This window comes from Grus americana, chromosome 1, assembly GCF_028858705.1.
Source record: "Grus americana isolate bGruAme1 chromosome 1, bGruAme1.mat, whole genome shotgun sequence".
NCBI classification, from domain to species: Eukaryota; Metazoa; Chordata; class Aves; order Gruiformes; family Gruidae; genus Grus; species Grus americana.
This window is the reverse complement of record NC_072852.1, coordinates 15,939,187-15,959,341: the sequence shown is the minus strand read 5'-3', so window position 1 is coordinate 15,959,341 and position 20,155 is coordinate 15,939,187. Positions and strand designations below refer to the sequence as shown.

Below are 20,155 nucleotides of genomic sequence, written 5' to 3'. Positions count from 1 at the left end.
GTCTTCTTCATTTTATAAAATACGCAACATCAAATTTTAATGAATTTATTTGAAATAATATACAAGAATATAGTGTGCAAAAATCTTAGGGGCAACATCATGTAGACGTGTCATAAACTGAAATTTACAGTTGTGATTCTTAAAAAAAAAAAAAGAAACACACAGCTGTTTAGTACATGAAAAGCCATGATTGTAAAAGTTCACAGCAGAAGCAATTGTAATCCTAACGCAGCTGCTCTAATTTTAGACAGTTGGAGGAAAAAAAAAAGTAAAGTGCAAGTGTTGCACGTATAGTTAAGTGCAAAGTTTGCCCCCACCATAAAGATGTCTTATGGCAAAATAAAATATTGTAGAATATGTGGCAAAGACAAAACACAGAGTTAAAACTATGATGGTGACGATATCGACAGCACCATTTTTCTTGAGATAACGCTATTTATTTGTTTCATCCTGTCCCAGGCCATTGTTTCCACCAGACAGAACAGCTCCCACTAGTGCCAGCTGGTGCAAAAATATCTCACTTGTGGATACAAATTTTGCTAGGTGGCAACCCAAGCAGCAGCCCCCGTGCGACACGACATCCGCTTCCATCTGCCACATCTTCGGGTAACTGGTCGGCATCCGGGCAGGCTGGGAAGCTACAGGCTGGTAATACGTTTTGCCATTTCAGAAAATCCCAGGCCCCAGAATCGTAATTAATAATACGGTTGTGCAATACATATTAATCAGCAATAAGAATCAATGTATATAAACAGCTGTTACATACTTTAAAATTCCCCTTTTTGTACATTTTCTTTTAAAAATAAACATTTATACACGTCTCCTTCGCCTCTTTCTGAAGTACTTTAGCACCACAGGATATCCATTTTCAAGCCTCTATTACCTGATACATATATGAAGTTTGGAAGAAAAATAAGGCAATTTGGTTTAAAATGTTGATAGTTTTAGCTTACTTAATGTTCTATTGTAAAAAGCAAATCTGCACTCATATTAGATCATTTCTGACATGATGGTGCCAGTATTTTATGGTCACACAAAGTCACAACAAATAGTAAGACCTTGATCTCACATCTTCTTGCCATCAAGCAACAGCCGTTTTGTAAATACACAGTTAATAGGAAAATTCTGGCTTAATGCTGTTGTGAGCCCTGAGAAAAGAGAAGAGAAAACCTGGTTAGCAGTTACCGAGCAAAGGGGAACTAGACATTACCTTAAATCTAGCAAACACTTGTTTTGAAAGCCGCAAGTACTTGTACTCATCAGTCAGAAGAAAACAAAAGGCCGAAACATTATTTTATCCCCTGAACGTGAAAAGACCATCAAGACTTCTTTGTCACAGCCTAGAGTCCACCATCATTACTTGATAAGGTAAGCAAGCTGCAAACAGAACTCCTAGTTCACTGAAAGCAAACAAGAAAGGTATTTCCTGCTGTAACACTGAGGTAACAGATAGCATTACCTTGGCCTGAAGACCCTAAGGACAAGGAAAATCCTACAACAAGGAGAGTAAGAAAGCCATCCCTCTTACTAAGGCCACCCCACCAGTATTCCTCTGTTACACACAAACACCCCTGAAGAGCTCCTTGAAGCTCACAAGTGCACACGCAAAGTGAACTTGATCTCACTGTCCCATGCCCCGGACTGCAGCAGTGTAAAACTAGAATAAATAAATAGTATTATTCTAACTGAAGCCACAAAGAAATCTAACAGCAGCTGGAATTTGGTGAAACCCTCTGCAACAAGGGACTGAACTCACCAAGTATGTGCAGCAATCAGAAGCAACTTGGTGTTGGAGCTTTTCTTATTCAGTCTGAGAAACTTTCTCAAAAGTTAGCTTCACTTACGCATAAAAGGAAAGCGGGTAATCTGAGGATGAAATCTTAAATCTGTGAAGTTTACAACACACTTGATGCTCCTACCCAGGCACAAAACGGCTGATGAAAGGATCTGGCATTCTGTCCGCCTCAGTGGATCTTTCCTTCCAACCTACTCTTCCAGCTGAACCTACTCTTCTGCAGGTTGGCAGAAGCTCGTCTTGAGGTTCTCTTTATATGATAAATTAACTTGAAAGCCCTTATCTTACCCAATACATCCACCACCTACTAATACACTGCTGCAGACTCTTAAATTGATGGCCTTCTACAAAGTGGAAAACTATTTCCCTACAGAAGAAGTGTTACCTATTGTATTTATTTTACAAGTAAAAGAGAGTAATAAATGAAAGGGATTAATGGAAAAAATTAATTTGCTCCCTCAATAACTTCATATATGCTGATATAAATTAAGAGTAAAAAAAAGATAGAAAATGGCAAAGAAAAAGCTTTTACTGAAGAAAAAGGAGACTGAATCACAAAAGAGAAGGATTTTGTGAAAGTTTAGGTGTTTCTGAGGGGAATGGACAGGTGTAATTTAGGCACAACCTTATAAACTCAGTTACTTCAAACAAAAGGTGACGTGCCCTTCCTCTGCACTTCACAAGCAGTCCAACAATTCACAGAACTCTCACAAAATATTCAGACAGACCCTCTCCTGATCTGTCTCCTGCCAACTATCCAAAAGCAGATTATACAACGCAGGAGTCAAATGAGGGTTTGGGCTACCAAGAAAGAAGCAGACAGCAGAGTTTATCCTGAACAAAAACCACTGTAGCTACTGTATGAACACATTTAACTGCATAATGAAAAAAGACTGTTTCACAAACATACAGAATTTGTTCGTTTTCGTTTCCAACAGTCAGGATTTAAACGTTTCTGTTCTTCCGCCAAGGCCTTGGCTTCTAGTGTGTACATCCGTCTTTCTTCATTTTTCATTTTCTTCCACCTGTCACCGAGTATCACACTTATGGCTCTGCAAGATAATGTTTACAGTACAGTCAGGACAGAGTGTTAAGAAGTACCTTTATTTTTTTCCTTTTTTATCTCAGCACTTTAAAGAAGACACAAGTTAAATGTGGAAATAATACACAAAGAAGAAATCAACTGTATCTTTAAAAATACATTTTTTTAGAACAATCATGTTTCTGATTAACTTATACTTAACAGTTAAACAGCTGAGACTTCTGTGCTAGCTGAGCATGGGTCAATGCACATTCTAACATTTCAAAGGGTGTACATTTGAATATGCAACAACTCGCATAAACCAGCAAAACGGGGATGTTAAAAACCACCACCAAATGGTAACTCACATTTGTTTTGCTCTACTTTCATACTAGAAGATCATATGACCGATTTGCTGAAAATATGTTCTCTAATAATTAGGGCAACGATCTGAATACGACCTCAGCTAAACAAATATTTGATTAGCTGCAAACCCCTATGTCTATTTAAGAGCTGCGTGTAGCTTCCTCCACCTTTAATGCATACTGGGGAGAACACGAGTAGGTGGAACATACTGGTAAGTTCCCGTTCCTATGCAAAAGGAACCATTTGTTCTACCACACCTATCGCCATTTCCAGAAGCTGAATGAATTGCTTTTCCTGCTCCTTATAAACTTGCTGTCTTTTGGATAGTATTCCCCCACATTATCATGCTATATTGCTTAACTGCACTCCCAAATCCTGGATCAAGATTCCATTAAAGCTTTAACTCCATCCTTTAGCTGAATGAAGATCTCTTAACAACAGCTCTTTTATCAATGACAATTACTAAACTACTGAGTAGGTACACTTTGGCTTCAGATTACAGTGATGCAAGTTCTATGACCACCTTTAAGAAAAAAGTAGTTAAGTACTTTGCTTTATCATATTAAAAAGTTCCTTGCTGGCAGCAAAGCTATTCATAGACTTTCTAAGAGAATCAAGAAGAGCAGAGTGTCATCAACCACTTCCATGGCATTTCACATACAGCAATTCTGAAGAGTTTTCTGCACCATACCAAGAAAATGGATTTTAATCCTGCAAGGCCCTGCAGTACTGTTCAGGCTTTGAGGAGGTACAGAGCACTGGGAGCACAGCAAGGACTCCACTGGGGCTGCCGTTATGCCTATGCTGTCACACGCTCTGGTGACTCCGCAGAGCAAACTCCTCGAGTTGCAACCAGATCCCATCAGCATCAAATCCATTTGCACAGCCTCTTTGGCAATGGAATTTCTGGTTTTCTATCTAAATTAAGAACCGGTATCTTTGTTCTGTCATCAGAAGCAACATACTCCAGTTTAATTAGCTGATTTTTCATCTTTTGGCAGTATCCAGAAGCAAGCCAACAGCACCAGACACCTGTCTGGTTTTGGTCACCAGTTTGTACTGGGTCAGTCATACCCCCAGGAAAGAACATAGTGACCCAGAAAGAGAAGGTTTGCTGAAAAAGCCATTGCACTTCCAAATAAAAATATACTATGCAATCTTTGCACTTCAAATGCAAAAATATATATGTATTTTATACCTCCAGAGACAAAACTGCACTGTGGCACTACAAGTGAGTACAGATCTGTACGTTTTAAAAAGCTTAAAAATCTAATGCAGAGACAAATGCTCCATTTCTCCATGGAAGTATTTCTACGAGTGAACCACTGAGACTGAAAAAAGATGCGTACAGCGAAATTTCCTGACACAACAGAAACCTAATTCTCCTGACCAGAAACAAATAAGAAAAAACTGACCCTACTGCATGACTGCCTTAAGCACCCTGCACCTCATCAGACGTTTGTGGTGCTCTGTGCACTGCCTTTGTCCTCTTAAAATACTGGCAAGATACCCAACAACATTTTAGCAATAAACTAATGCACAGGATGCAATCCCTTACACTGCAGTTAATTCAAAAGAAATTGTCACACAGTAGTTGAGAATGCCTCAAGTTTATGCAGTAATTATGTTCAGCATGAACAAATGCTGTTGAGTTTCTCCATCTTTAGAACATACACTACTCAAATTAGTCAAGTATTTCTGAATGCACAATCAAGTCCACCTACAGTTACAGTGAGAGTACCTAGAAAAGAATCAAGCACTACCCTAACCCCAGTTTCTCAAGTACGGTCTTACAGTCCACAGTATTTTTAAGTATCATGTGAACGCTGACTTGTGTTTTGAATGTTTAAGCTCGCTGTCTTATTGATATGGCTTGAGCTACTCTGTCTCAGAATAGACTGTTTACCTCAGAATACCTCAACTTCTGTCCTTTCTCTCATGCATAAGAGAAATAAAGTAACTGTAGCAAACATAAGAACACCAGTGTATTGAAATAGGTACTACATGTAACCAACCCTAAGATCTACTTTGTAATCTGAACATGACACATACTTACATTTAAAAAACATGTCGTTGCCCTGAACAGCTAAATTTCTAGATGCCCCAGCAACACTGAATGGCTGTATGCCTATAAAATCAATTATCACTACCTCTTATGATTTCTTCTGTACTATATTTTATGGATGCCAAGAAACTGCATCCAAATGCACGACCTTCCAAATGGGACAGTGAGTGGTGCACTCTGAAGCTTACTTGTACCTTTGTCATTACTTTCCTTCAAGGTAAACCTGTTCACTGAACCTTCAACTTATTTTCACATCCATCCAGCTGCAGCTCCAGTTCACAGCATCAATTTGAAATCAGCATTTTAAATTAAATATATAACCATCATAAACTTTCCTAGCTGACATTCTGTTTGATTTCTCATCGATAGTTGCAATGAATTTGAAGGCAGCAGATCTGCTTCACTGAACATTGCAGAACATCACTGCCAGGACACACAAGACTGGCTGGGATTCAAGGATGGGTTATTTATATGATAGGATTTTATTTCTCAACGCCAGTTACAGCCTCCTTACTAGAACATTATGAAATAGCCAAAACCCTCTCAAACACCTGTCACCTTTAGTTTTTACCAGATTTAGTACTAGAATTTTTATGTGACAATGCAATTTTTACAGTAACAGTTTTCATAATGTTATATACATTAAAAATCCAATTATAAGATCAATGCATGTTGATGTGTTTTAGTTTATATTTATGCATGCACATTAGCACAAAATATTATTTGAAATATATGTAATGGACATCTTTATAAAAAAAGTTTAGACATGAATGTGCATATAGATAAAAGCAAAAGAATAAAACCAACAAAGAACCCTCCCCCAAACACATGGTCATACAACTCTTCCTGCAAGTTCCAGCAGATTGTTCAACGCCTTTAGGACAAGCAAAATTTGGCAATGTACTGTTTGGATTAAGATCTTTCAGACATCCTAACAATCAGTAGTCTACTATTTAATATGATATGCAGACTGAGAATGAATTATAGCAACTTCACTGAATAATCTGCAATGTTACGTCAAGACTTAATTAGAAGAACCAGAAATTCCCTTTTTCCATTACAATGCACAAGCAGAGAGCCTGGTACTTTTTCCCCTCAGACATCTCTCATCAGTGTAAACAAAGACTGCTGTGTATTTGTGGCTCTACTGGTGCACATATACATGTATGTCTATATATAAAATGCTTTCCTAGAAGATAGGTTTGCAAAAAATGGCTTGTGTCAAATTTACTCAGCACTGTAAATATTTAAAGTCTGCCCAGAAATTAAGCTTTGCTTCAGCATCTTTCAAAACTTGTTCTTAAAACAATATACACACGTTTTATTTCAAATGCAAAATGCAGTGCACTTAAATTTAAAGGTGGGACACAGATATTCTGCTAGCTCACCAGTAATAACAAAACTAGAATGGTGTACCATTACCTGTTGTCTTTCCCTGGATACATCTGAGTATATTCAACTCTGTATTTTTTGGCAAAAAGCATGAAGGCATTCATTGGTCTTTTGCACTTGTTCGGAGAAGTGGCACTCACAGTACTTGCAGTCCCTGAGCTGTGGCTTTTGCCAGCTTTGCTGTACAAGGGATTGGAGGAAAGATGTGATGATGCAGTAGATGCACAGTTTTTACTACTGCATTCTGATCTCTCAGCATCTTGATTGTTTGATCCTCCACAAGATAGAGAAGCGCGACGCTGGCGAGCCATGCTGCTTAGCACATAAACTGCAGAGGAATCCATTGGTGTAAAATCGTAACTACAAGAAAAAGACATACCATAAAATGATCAAGTAATTTTCACGTAAAATCCCTAAACAGCTGTTCACTCTTCATCTCTACTACATTTCTAGTATTCTGGTCTCTTTTGTGTGGCATAATGATTTGTGCTTGATGCAGATGTCATGGGGAAAAACCACAACTTTGGCAGATGAATGAATGTTTTTTTCAATGTGACGGTGGACTGCAACTTTGCAAGATCTGCTGTGTACTATCAAGTCCCCAGCTGTACAGAAATTAATTATACACTGTCTTCAAATTTCATCCTCTTTTGAAATAAGCTTCTTTCTGTTTCTGTCCTTACCATAAATCAAATCTGGTTAGTGAATGATAGGTACTGAAAATGACAACTGATGCAGGAAGAATAAGCATTGAGTTCACTTGCAAATATGTATCAATTTAAAATATGAAACCACTATATTAAAATATATTGTACACACTACTGTATAAATAACTTTTCTAGGCAGTTAAATACATATTATTTTAGAGACAAACCTTCCATTGAGACTAAAAAAATTGTTTAAAGACCCATGACGCTGCATACTATTTGATTCAAAGCTGACAAACGTCTGCCCTCTAGTGACAAAAATGCGAGATTCCTCGGTATTTCAAGGTACTTCAACAGCTTAGATGAGTTGTTTCCGTACAATTTAGACCTCCAAATACTACCAACTGTCGTAATTTTTTGTTGACCAACAACTACAATTGACCTCTAACCACTACAGAAGAAGTTTAATTCCACAGACTATTTGTTATCCTCTCTAGGTGTGTGCAGATCAGTCTGGGAACCACAGGCTATATGGTCTTTAGCATGCTACATGGGGAGAACACACTTGTGAAGGTGCTACTCAATCATAAATCTAAAACACTAAGTTACCACCACAAAATAACCCTAAAATGTATGTAACTCTAAGGCTCCGCTCACCCACTGCTCAATGCAGCTTTAGTTGTGTAATTTATGGCAAAAATAAGGCTTTAAAGAACTTTTTTCTGAACACAAAGTAGAACTACTAGCCAGGAAAGAGAGCCAGTGGTAGTCCAGCCCCCATCTGGAAGGCAGCCCCTTTCTGTGGAATGGAACCAAAAAGCAAGGATGGAGCCTGAAGGGTTGTCTCCAAAATCCCTTAGAAAAGTAAAAAGCAACAAAGGAGGGATAATACCGACAACCTTGCAGGCTAGTTCCCAAGATAAGGAGAAAGGACCTCTCTGTTCTACAAACAGCCTAGCACCCTTCCTATTCCTAATCTCCTTCCCATAACACAGCAACAGGATTTTATTTTTTTAATTCTTCTGTCCTGTTAACCACAGCTGCTGCTGCATGCTCCCTTCTCAGTGAGGTATTCCCTTCTGCCCAGAGACACAAGCAATTTGAAGTGTGCAGGCAGCATTCAGCTGGGCTGCAGGATGAGTAAGGAGCCACAAGTTCAATTTCTTCAGGGAGATGTAAATACAGTAATTCTAGCAGCTCTCTACGTATGCAGGTCAGAATAGAAGTTAATAAGAAAAAAATCCCAGACAGCAAATGAGTGAGGACAAGCAATTTGAACTCACTCTCTATCCCAGGCTGAAATCATAGAAGAGCTCCTAAGACTTGAACTCCAAACAGCATTTTAAATTTTTTTTTTTCTACTGTAAAAAACCCCAAAAAACAACTAGACTAAAAACAGAGTCTAAAAAGGAGCTAACATCATAGGAGAAGATGGATTCTACTAAACCTAGAAATCTCAAAATAGTATGGAAAAATCTTTATGGGTAATACTATTTCCTTAGAATCTTAGAATAATTTATGTTGGACAGGACCTCTGAAGGTTATCTGGTCAAACCTCTTGCTCAAAGCAAGGCAAACTTCAAAGTTAATCTAACTTAGAAGTTAGGTAAGTCTGATATATTAGAAAATAATAAAAAAGCAGAATACACAAAAATAATAACTAATTATGAAAGTACTGTATTCTAAAGCCACAGCACATGCATTAATTACTAAGAAACTACTCAGATAATTCAGATACATAGCTGCATATGAAGCACAAGTTAACAGCTGGCAGATATACTATTGTGGGAAAACTGTACTAGGTTTTTCAAACATAACCCACTTTACCTGGAGAATTTATACAGATTACGTAATATATTAACTGCTTTATCTAATCTGGCTTAAACTATCATAAACAGGGGCTGAAAAGTTATTTCACTCCAAGATATTACTTTGCAGTTTTCCCTCTCATTTATCTTGTATTACCAAAAGTATTCTCTCTTTGCTCTACACGCTGCTTCAAATTCTTGTAGACTTAAGGTGCCTACTCATTAAATACAAAAACCACTGAGGCCACTTTATCCAAAAATTACCTTTTAAATGTATCAAAAACACCTGAATCATCAAAGTTAATGGCATCAGGGTGTCCAGGAGGTAGACACAGATCTCCAAGATGCATTTCACAGCATGGAATGCCATGCTGTACCACAGTCAAGCTTGGATAAAAAGATGACCAACCTGAAGTGGTAAAGAGTTAAATTAGACAAACGGCCAGACAATCTCTCTAGTTCTTAACTGGAGCAATCCTATAGCTCTAAATGATATCATTTTATAAAGATGTTCTGATGTAGTTTCTTTCACCCAAAGGAAAAATCAGCAACACTTACTCAGGGAATTCTTACTGTAAATAGTTTATTTTTATCTCAAGTAAAATCTCATTCTAGCAAAAAAAAGTAATCAAAACCTGGAAACTTCTATCATCAGAAGTTCCATGTTTAGCAAGTGAGAAAAGCCTCCCTTATTTGCAGCTTTCCTTTCTCCCCCCCCCATTTTTCTGTTTTCCTGAGATCCATTTATATACTTGACTAAATCCTTATGAGATACGCAGTATTTCTGTAGCTTTACAGTTTTGTTTGTCCAAATTCTGGATTTCTTTACAAAGATAGTAAATTGATTCTACAACACCACTTTTATCAATTTCTTGAGCAACATGGGACACCAATAAGACCTGCAACCACTTTCTAACAATATTTAACATACAACCAAGTATACTTGGTAGTATTTCATACCTTTATTTTTAACATAAAAAGGGTGATCGAGTCTGCATTCTACTGTAAGCAAGCCATCCTCCACTGTGCCAGGATCAAAAGTCAACTTCAGCACTGACTCACCAAAGGAAATGCTTTCTTCATGAGAAATCAACTTTAAACCATCAGAACCATAGCCCTGTAAACATACATACAGTTCAAAAATTTTCCCCCAAGAAAAGCATATACCTGTGTACACTCTAGGTGAATATTCATCACCTTATGTTAAAAAAAAAACCAACATTCTAAGTGCTCTTGCCAGAAAATAAAGACAATATAACATTCAAAACACCTAAATGAATTCAGTTCAATTGCTTTATAGCAAGATACTCAAATAGTACAGTGATCAGCTCTAGACAAGTTTAGTATAAACCTGTCTTCATGAGACAGTAATTAAAGGTACAGGGATAACACAAGAAACTAAGTATTTGCTACAGGTATTGAAATTAATATTAGAACAGCTACCTTGTAAGGACTGACTGGGAGATTTTCCTCGTTTCCACAGCTTTCAGATCTTGCAAAATCTTCAACATCTTGCCACTCTTTATTGCGTCCTTTATGAAAGCACAAACGAGAGCCTAACAGATTTTTTCAAGGAAAAAAAAAAAGATTAGTGATACATAAAAAGTCTGCATCACAAAAAAAAAGACAAGACAAAACAAATACTTACTCGATGAGACATGTTATTTTACCTTTTAGAAAACAATGCCAAACAGTTGAGGGCCAGGAATGGCACCATCCTAAATCATCATCATCTGAAAGTGATGACATGCAGAAAATACCAGATTCTGATTCACTATTCGCCTATGAAAAAAAGCAAAATGGTGTTGATATTTTACTGTGGAAGATTTTAGGGCTGGTCTTCTATGTCTTTAGACACATTCTGTAATTTGCATGTGTCATCATTTTGCTTAAATACTAATAGGAATGTAACATGAAGACAAAGATTCAAGGAATGCAGTAAAAGTGAATGGAGTATTTTCATCTCCTTTTCTTAAAATGTGCCACCCTGAAATTTTTGGGTTTCATTCTCTGAGATTCATTTGCGCACCTATGGATTATCTTATGCTTAGGTACAAGCATTTTACAAGCTATCATTCCTTGGTCATCCACAGAACCCACTCAAAGCACACGTTACTCTACAGTCAAATTACTGGAAAGCTGTAGGGCCAAGTCGGTTCTAGAGAAATTACTGGGAAAAACTCAATGTCTTTTAACAGACAAGTTTCAGACACAAATTAATACACAGGAAAGGGAGAAACAGGACTGACAGTTTTTGTGCGTCTAAAAGGAGATGGTTCTGTATTTCCTTTTTGAGGAAGCAAACAAGTTAATACAATTTTTTAAAGCTTGCTATAGAAAGAACTACAAGAGAAGCAGAGCTTTCTTAGAATGTGATCACTTCACAAAGCTGTGGACTCTGTGATGGAGCACTACAAGCCTACTGTGTTAGGTAAAAAGAAAAGTAACAGAAACTCTAGCTTAAATAGAAATGGTATTTGAACTAAACCGATGATTTTTTAAAACTAGTTTCTCTTTTTGAAAAGCTTAACCCATTACTCATGCATCTTTATTTATTTTAGAAATGTTTCAGAACAACTCACCCTTTCATGTCTGACTGGTGTTTCATCCAAATCATTCTTGAAGTTAGGATCATTCTTTGCGGATCCTGGTGGAGGACGTGCATAGGAATGTAAACTTTTGCTTGTAGCTATTATGTGAACAGGAGATGATCTACAATAGAAAAATATATTTTAAAATATCTCAGATTAAGACAACACAAGATTTAGCTGCCATTACTCTAAAATGCTTTTATTTAACAAATATTTCTGTCTGTATGAACTGAATACCAAATAAACTTCCCAGACACCAGTACTCAAATGGGATGATTAAAGGGTGCAAGCCCAGACAAAGGCAGTATTTAGCATAACTCCTTCATAGCTTCTATGTACCACCCAAATGACGGTACTACCTCCACATCAGCATCTCCCTGTCACAATGCTTAAGTTTTTACACATATCTTGAAGTGAATACCCCATTCTTAGAGTACATAAAGACATCTGCTCTGTTGTAATGATTAAATCCCAACTGCATGACTGTTAACAGTATTGCATTTAATCTTCTTATTATAAACCTAAGAACAAAGCTGTACAATGAAAGGTGAAGCCCGTAAGTTTCTAAGATCCCACACTGCTTCTCACAGCCTTAAGGAATTTACAGATCACAAATCTCAAACAGTATCAATAAAAAAATGCATTATTGCATTAGATTTCCAATTAGCTCTTAAAAAAAAAGATAAAGTCAGTGCACTGGTAAATATTAAGAATTTAAAGTAAGAAATTCATCTTAATTTTTCATCTGCTGCTTCACATGAGGTAAATGCCCGTAATTTCTGAACCTTCTGCGGTTAGGCAATGTTCTTGTACCATCCTACCTTATTCGTGGCTGGCAATTAAGCAGCTTTTGCAACAGGCTCAGAAATGAGTCCTGTGCAATCTTCCAGAGATGAATAAAGTTACTATGTAAAAAGATCAAAAATAGGGCTCCAGTTCAAAGTCAAAGGGTGTGAAGCGTGAAGGAAATGTTTCTGAAGACATAATATTACAAATCTTAAAGAGTTCACAATTGAAATGAATGTCAGTACCTGTTATAAAAAGAGCACTGCATCAAAGGACTCTGAGGACTTGTGGCTATATTTGCTAATTCCGTCAACCAGTTCACCCCATTCTCACAAGAATAAGCATTTTCTGAATTGCTGTTTGAGGTATGTTGGTTCCATGAAGGCCTTGAACATTCCTGATGCGAAACATCGGCACCAAGCTGAAAAAGCGCAGGTGGGGTAGAATCCGTCTGTACAGCCTGTAGTTCAGGAAGATCATCTACAACAAATGCACAAGTTACCATAATTGCACTCATTGATACATTCTAGTTTTATTTGCAAATCTTGCAAATAAAAATCAAAAAGGAACTACAATGAAGTAACTAACTTTTATTTTCTCATATCACAATTACCAACATTTCACAAACCCTATTCATAATACTAACAAAATGGCCACAGAAATAATCACATCTCTAGTCTATTATACATTCATACAAACAATTTAAGAAAAACATTAAGTAACTAGGTAAAAATGCTGTTCTGGTTTAAAAGTTTTTACTAGACTGACTAGTTTACACAGAACTGTACTGCGTAATTATGCAAAAGTAGCAACATAATTCACTAAAATACTAAAACATTCAACAAAAGCCAACTAAATTAATCTGTCCTAGCAGATGTGACACTAAAAATTATCAACATCAAGGGCTGTACAAGGTAAAAGTTTTCCATGCTTCCACCAGGGAACTGGAATTACGTAACTCAGAAGTTGTTAAAGCTGGGTATACAGCCTGGTAGGGGTGAACTCCTATCAATCCCAGGTTGGATGAGGCTTTGGGCAACCTGGTCTAGTGGAGGGTGTCCCTGCCCGCAGCAGGAGGGTTGGAACTAGATGATCTCTGAGGTCCCTTCCAACCCAAACCATTCTATGATTCTATACATGTTTCACATGTTATACAGAATAGCAGAAGAGAGCCCAGCGTGTTAACAAGTCTTTGTTACATGCTCTCACGTTAACTAAGTATTGTTATTCTTAATCACTCCATAACTTCAATTAAATGTGTTAATATTTCATTGATTATATCAATATTTTCTAATGTACATGCTACTTTTCTCCAATATAAGAACTGAAGTTAAATGTTCCTCTAGCCCAGAATCTCTATTTGTAGCTGATCTAAAGGAGCACGATTTCCCTTTAGGAGGAGCTCTTGCGCTGTTTGTTATTTTTGTGCCAAAAAAAGCTCCTCTGGGTATTAGGAACAGAAATTTGTAGCTCAGAGTTCGAGAACACATTTAAGTCAACAGGCCAGTGTGTCAGAACTGAAAATGGGTTACAGGCAAACGTGACTGCAAAGACCTTCAAATGTCACAATTCACTGTCATATTCCCTGCCCTACTTAAAAATCAGTAATCTCATTCAGTCAGCTTCCAGTAATTTCACTATAGGAAAACTACAACACACTTCAGAATTTGGCTGCTTCTGAAAAAGTCATGTTATTTACCAAGTTCCATGTGTTCATCACAGGATGCATATCCAGGAGAAGAGGGCAGGTTTTCATTACACTTCAGCAACTCCAGTGAGTCATTCATCCCTGAAGTTCTCTTGTCCACTACCAGAAGGAGTTTCTGAACTGCATTAGGCATTTGATTTGTCTTCACTTCCCACACCATGTTAGGATGCTCCAAAGTATCTGACTTTAAGAGAGACGGAGGTTAAAAATTTGTATATGCATAAACTGTTTTAAGTTGCATCTGACAGGCTACGTCATTACCAGAACCCTGAAACCTCCACAATTTGCTGAGAATCACAACATAATTTAGCTTGAAAAGGACCTCTAGAGATGGCCTGGTACAATCCCAGCAGAAAACAGAGCCAACTCTGAAGTCAGACGAGGCTGCCTGGGGCCCTGGCCACTTAAGTTTCTAGTATCTTGAAGGATGGAGATTCTCTGACACTTCTCAGGAACCTGTTCCAGTGACCACTCCTGCTGTAAACAAGTCATTCCTTACGCACGTTTGAAACTCCCTTGCCACGGCCTGTGCCCATTGCTCCAAGAGTCTGGGGTCATCTCCTCAACCACCGCTCAAGCCAAGGTAAACAACATTCACTTGGTACCCTGAGACACGCATCCTGTCACAGAAGACAGATGGGTCAGAGGAAGATTTGCCTTTGGCTGATCTGTCCAGGCTATTCCCAGTTATCTTCTTGCCTTGTAAGAGCCAGAACATGGCTGTCAGGAGGATCTGCTCCACAGTCTTCCTGAAGGCTAACAGTAGGCTGACCAGCCTGTAGTTTCCCCACATCCTCCTCCTTGAAGCCAGGTATGGCATTTTCTTTTTTCCAGTTTTTGGGAGCCCTCCTGCCACCAAACTGACCGCCTTTTGGAGATGATGCTTCACAATGACACTGGCCAGCTCCTCCTGATGCATCCCAGACGGTCTCGCCAACATGTGCATGACTGGCTCACAGAACTGGCCTGCCCCTAACTTGCTCTTCCTCTACTGCAGACAAAGAAGTACCTTGCTCTGTCAGATGTATGTCGCTAGGCCCAGGGACCCAAGGAACCTGGAAACAAGCTGTCGTGGTTTAACCCAGTAGTCAGCTAAAACAACCACACAGCTGTTCGCTTACTCCCACACATACACCAGAAGGATGGGGGAGAGAATTAAAAAGAAAAAGTTAAAACTCATGGATTGAGATAAAGACAGTTTAATAGGACAGAAAAGAAAGATTGTTGGTAACAACAACAACAAAAGAACATACAAAACAAGTGATGCAGCACAACTGCTCACCACCCAGAACCAATGCTCAGCTGGTTCCTAAGCCGCTCCCCTCGCAGCCAGCTCCCCCAGTTATATACGGAACATGACGTCATATGGTATGGAATATCCCTTTAGCCAGCTGGGGTCAGCTGTCCTGGCTGTGTCCCCTCCCAGCATCTTGGATGCTCCCTGCCTTCTCGTTGGCAGGCCAGTACGAAAAGCTGAAAAGTCCTTGACTGCTTGGCAACAACTAAAATATCAGTGTGTTATCGACATTATTATCATCCTAAATCCAAAACACAGCACTGTACCAGCCGCTAGAAAGAAAATTAACTCTATACCAGCCAAAACCAGAACACAGGCCTTGCAAATAAAGACCAAAGCAAAAAAGATGCCATCCTCAGTCTTTTGACATTAGGTCTCCTACGCCATTTAGCATCAGGCCCACATTTTCCCTAGTCACCCTTTAACGACTGGCATATCTGCAGAAGCCTTTTTCACTCCCCTTCACATCCCTTGCTGTATCAACTCTAGGTATAGTCTCAAACACATTCGACTGCTAACATCCTTAACTGTGTTTTAAATGGAAAGAAAAGGAAGGCTCTACCAGTAGATTTCACTGCAGTTTCATTTCCCCAAATCCCAGTACTGTAACATTTATACCAAAGAAATATTTTAAATCATCTTCAGTGGAGAACTGTGCTGTTATTCTACACAATCACTGCCTCTAAAAGCTGGAAAACAAGGTTATGCAGTCTTTAGTAATTTGGTTATCTACTGTTTTTTTCAAATGATGATGAATTACAGCTACCATAACATGATTACCTTGTACTTTAATGAAGTGTCATTGAAAAAGTAATTGTGAGTCCCTCACAAAAGAGCAGAAAGCACAGCTTAGTAAGAAAGAAAATCTGAAAAGTCTACCATATGCATGTCCACTAAGCTATCATGCACCATACTAAATACAATCAATAGTTAAAACCAGTCTAATATTTTCATATGAAACAGTAAGCCTATCACATGGGTTTAAGCTGAAGGAGGGTCGATTTAGATTACATGTTAGAAAAATTCTTTACTGTTAGAGTGGTGAGATACTGGAACAGGTTGCCCAAAGAGGTTGTGGAGGCCCCCTCCCTGGAAGTGTTTAAGGCCAGGCTGGATGGGGCTTTGGTCAACTTGGTCTAGTGGAGGGTGTCCCTGCCCACAGCAGGGGGTTTGGAACTAGATGATCTTTGAGGTCCCTTCCAACCCAAACCATTCTATGATTCTATGATCCTAAAAGTTCCCTTAGCGCAATGCATAAAAAGCCATCCGAAAAGTTATGGGGGAAAAAAAGCTTTATTTTAATAAACAGTTAAAAGGTATTGTTTGTATATATGTATAAATATTCCATGTTTTCATTCACTCTATAGATCTGTTTCGTTCATTTTGCAGCTTGTCCCGTACATAATATAGTTCAGACATAACCTTTTGAATTACATACTGGCCCTACCAGAAGAGCCCTGACCTAATCAGTAATTTTTTTTACTGGAAAATTTCAAACCTTCTCACCTCCTTGACTTTCAAATACACGCAAAACTTATAAAAACTTGCATTCCAAACATAAAAAATATGTTTGATTCTACTTAAATAGCACTACTACTAAAGCCACAACAGTGCAATTCTGATTTTAAAGAGGTGGGGAGGGAAGGTAAAAGAAACGAGAATACACAATCAAATAAACTATTGATGGCCTGTGTATTTCACCTCTAAGAAGCATCTTTAGCACAAATGATTCCTCTGTCATTCAAGAAGGACAGTAAAATTACAGAACACCACAAGAGCAGAAAGCTCAGTCATTTCTGAACAGAAAAATCAGACCTCAGTAGTACAGGTCAGGACCTCAATGATTATCTCCAAGTAATCAACTCTGAAAAGCCACTCCTTGTTTTTCTGGCTTGTCTACGTCCTTCCTTTCCCCCTTCTGCCTTGTTTTCCCCTGTATTCTTCCCTCTCTTCCTTTCTCATTTTCCTGCCAAAATGAACAAGCTAATTTATTTTGGGAATGTTACCTTCTCCTTCCTTCCTGCCAGTTGCCAAGATTTGTAAGTACCTGTTCTGGTATCCTAACACGCTGAAGGTCAGAGATAAGGTATACATACAACACACGAGTCTGACAAGAAAAATACTTGTTTGAGAAATGAATTGTTGTTCCAAGTCACAAGAATTTCTCTAAACCAAAGCCACCCGCATACAAAAGCCAAAAAATCCTCTAACAAATGAATTAAAAAGAAAAACAAAAAAAGTGCCCAACTTTAATTTTTTTTATTCTACTCGATGAAAGCCTGCTTTGGACATCATGTGGTTCTCCTGTCCTCAGCCTTTCAATGTTTCGGAATGTTAAGGGGAATGGTCATTAATTAGCTTGTAAATATTTATCTTTTTTAATTCAACTTCATTTTCAAAACTTATTGCGACAGATGTTTTCTAGAAGTATGCTTCACAGGACTGTAATTACTGCCACTTTCTTTAGAGGCTAAATGAATTTATTTATGAATTTGTGCTTTAAAATAATTCAACTTGTGACGCTAAAACAAATGGCAATATTAACAAAGAGCTTATTACGCCACGTCTATTTTTGAGGGACAAAAATAAATTTGGGACAAAAGTAAATAAAGACTGCGACTGAGAAGGGGTTCAGCAGGAACTAGGCAGCATCCACCCAAACCGCACTCTGCAGGAATGCCTGGGTGGAAGTGCTTCCCGTGGTTTTCCTTCTGGTATTTGCCTTCCTTCCCCCAACCTACCGCCGAAGTCTCAGGCCTGCAGCAACTCACTGGATGGAGTTTAATACGGAGAACAGCTTCTCCAAGCAAAACACAACATACTGGCAAGACTGGATCCACACCAGGGACTTTTATTGGCACAGCAGCTTTGATCAAGGATCCCAGACTCGCACAGCTGTGCCAGAAAAACGCTGCAGAGGCAGAGCCTCCGAGGAGCACAGAACATGATTCATGATGGTTTTGCAAAGACAGACACCCTTTTAGCATTACACAGGCCGAACCGCAGCTTTTACCCAATTCCATCGGAAGCATTGCCCTCCCCGCACCATTTAAACGCCCATCGCAGAACAAACATTACAGCTTTGATTACGTAAGGAAGATATTTACAGCAGAATTAAAAGCGCGTGAGCACGCAGCACTATGTGACCCCCGGGCGACGGACGCAGCCGCCCGGGCGGACTGAGGGGAGCCCCGTACCCCCACCCCGGGGCAGCCCCCGGGCCCGCAGCTGGGCCGAGGCCGCGCCCGGGAGCGCGCTTCCCTCCCCCTCCCCGCCCGCCCCCCCCGCTCCCCCCCTCCCGCCCACACACTCCCGTCATGTGATCCCCGCCTGGACGCTGCCCTTGTTTATAAACTTCTGCCGGCAGCGCGCATGCGCGCAAGGCCCCATTCATTCAGAACTGCGTAACAGCTCGGCTCGGTCGGGGGGAGGCGGCGGGGGCGCCCCCTCTGCCCCGCGCGGGCCCCGGGCCCCCGACCCCCGCCGCTACCCCCCGGGCGGCGCTGCTCGCCGTGCCGGTGCGGGGCTCACCGGACTCAAAGTTCCCCCCCTCCTCCTTCTCCAAACAGCCACTGCTCCCCGCCGCGGGGCAGAGCGCCCTCGCTCTGACAGACTGAGGCAGGCCGGCGGCTCCCCGGGGGGGGTGGGGGGGAAGCGGGGGGAGGGAAGGAAGAGGACATGACACCCGTTCTATTTGGCTCACTTTGGAGGTCTAGCGCCGCAGCTGAGAGAGCCCCAAGGGGCGCCGGCACCCCCGCGCACCCCGCGGGTTTTAGTCCAGCAGTGCGGGAGGGTGGCGGCTCCGCCGGGCTGCTGAGGGAAGATGCCCAGTAAACAATGTCCGGGCTCCCACCGCTGCCAAAAGCCAGGACCAAACAGCCTCCTCGGCTCCGCCCGCCGCCGCCGCCGCTCCCCTCCGGCCAGGTAAACCCCGCCCGTCCCCCGCCGGGGCCGCGCAGACCCCCAAAAGCGGCAGCTCTAAACTTTGTAGCACTTACCAAACCCGTCGCCATTACCAAATTCCCCTCGGCTCCCCCCCCCCGCCTCCTCCCCATAACGCAGTCCCGCCCGAGCCTGGCAGTACTCGGTCGCCGAGTGGTCGAAGACGACGTTGCTCAAGCTGTGACCGCTTCCTATTGGCTGCGTGGCCTGCCTATCAGGAATCCGCCCGGAGGGCGGACATGTTTTGACTCTCCTGCGCAGCTGATTGCACCGCGCTGCACATCAATCACCCCTAGACAGCACCCCGATTGGCCAATGCCTCCGCCGGCTCGCGGAGAGGCATTCTAGGAGCTGTAGTCTTCGCCGCCGCCGCCGCCCGCCAACTTGGCCGCGATAAGACGACAGCCCCCAGGATGCCCCGCGCGGCGCTCGGCCGATAGTAAACAAGAGTCATAAGGACACGTGGACTCGCGCCTCTGGCCGCCCCGGCCCGCCCGCCGTACCGGCCGCCAGTCAGGACCCTCCACCCCGCGGCAAACCCGGGCGCGGAGAGGCGCAGCCTGACCTGGTGCTAGCGCGGGGAGGCAGAGGAGGAGAGGCCGCCTCGGTCGTCTGCGGTGGCAGGGCCCCTCCGGCTCCCGCAGCTGCGCCGGGCCGGGCGAGGCGCGGGCCCCGAGATGGCGGCGGCCTCCGCGGAGGGGCGGTGGGGCGCTGACTCACGGCATCAGCGCGGAAAC

At 41.0% G+C, this 20,155-nt stretch overlaps 1 protein-coding gene across 2 annotated transcripts; it reads right to left on the bottom strand.

Annotated features, from left to right (window-relative positions):
* Positions 1-31: 31 nt before the first annotated feature.
* On the bottom strand, positions 32-20,121 carry HBP1 (HMG-box transcription factor 1). Of its 2 annotated transcripts, none has more exons than XM_054812781.1 (11): positions 19,984-20,121; positions 14,171-14,363; positions 12,717-12,951; positions 11,677-11,806; positions 10,765-10,876; positions 10,538-10,650; positions 10,055-10,211; positions 9,359-9,503; positions 6,670-6,999; positions 2,706-2,847; positions 32-1,148 (listed from the first exon to the last, which is right to left on the bottom strand). In XM_054812781.1, the coding sequence occupies exons 2-11, from the start codon at positions 14,337-14,339 to the stop codon at positions 1,131-1,133; spliced, it is 1,551 nt and encodes a 516-aa protein (XP_054668756.1). In that variant the 5' UTR covers positions 14,340-14,363; positions 19,984-20,121; the 3' UTR covers positions 32-1,130. The 2 variants fall into 2 exon arrangements, with proteins under 2 accessions (XP_054668756.1, XP_054668746.1); XM_054812771.1 differs by lacking the exon at positions 19,984-20,121 and adding an exon at positions 19,475-19,537.
* Between the last annotated feature and the right edge of the window lie 34 nt (positions 20,122-20,155).

What these genes read in the sequence shown, in the direction of transcription:
- HBP1 (XM_054812771.1), bottom strand. Translation starts at nt 19,531, where the DNA reads ATGGGGAGGAGGCGGGGGGGGGGAGCCGAGGGGAATTTGGTAATGGCG. An exon ending in TTGGCATTGTTTTCTAAAAG is followed by an intron (nt 10,651 to 10,764) that starts GTAAAATAACAT and finishes AAAATCTGTTAG; the next exon opens with GCTCTCGTTTGTGCTTTCAT. An exon ending in TCCCAGTCAGTCCTTACAAG is followed by an intron (nt 10,212 to 10,537) that starts GTAGCTGTTCTA and finishes GTATGTTTACAG; the next exon opens with GGCTATGGTTCTGATGGTTT.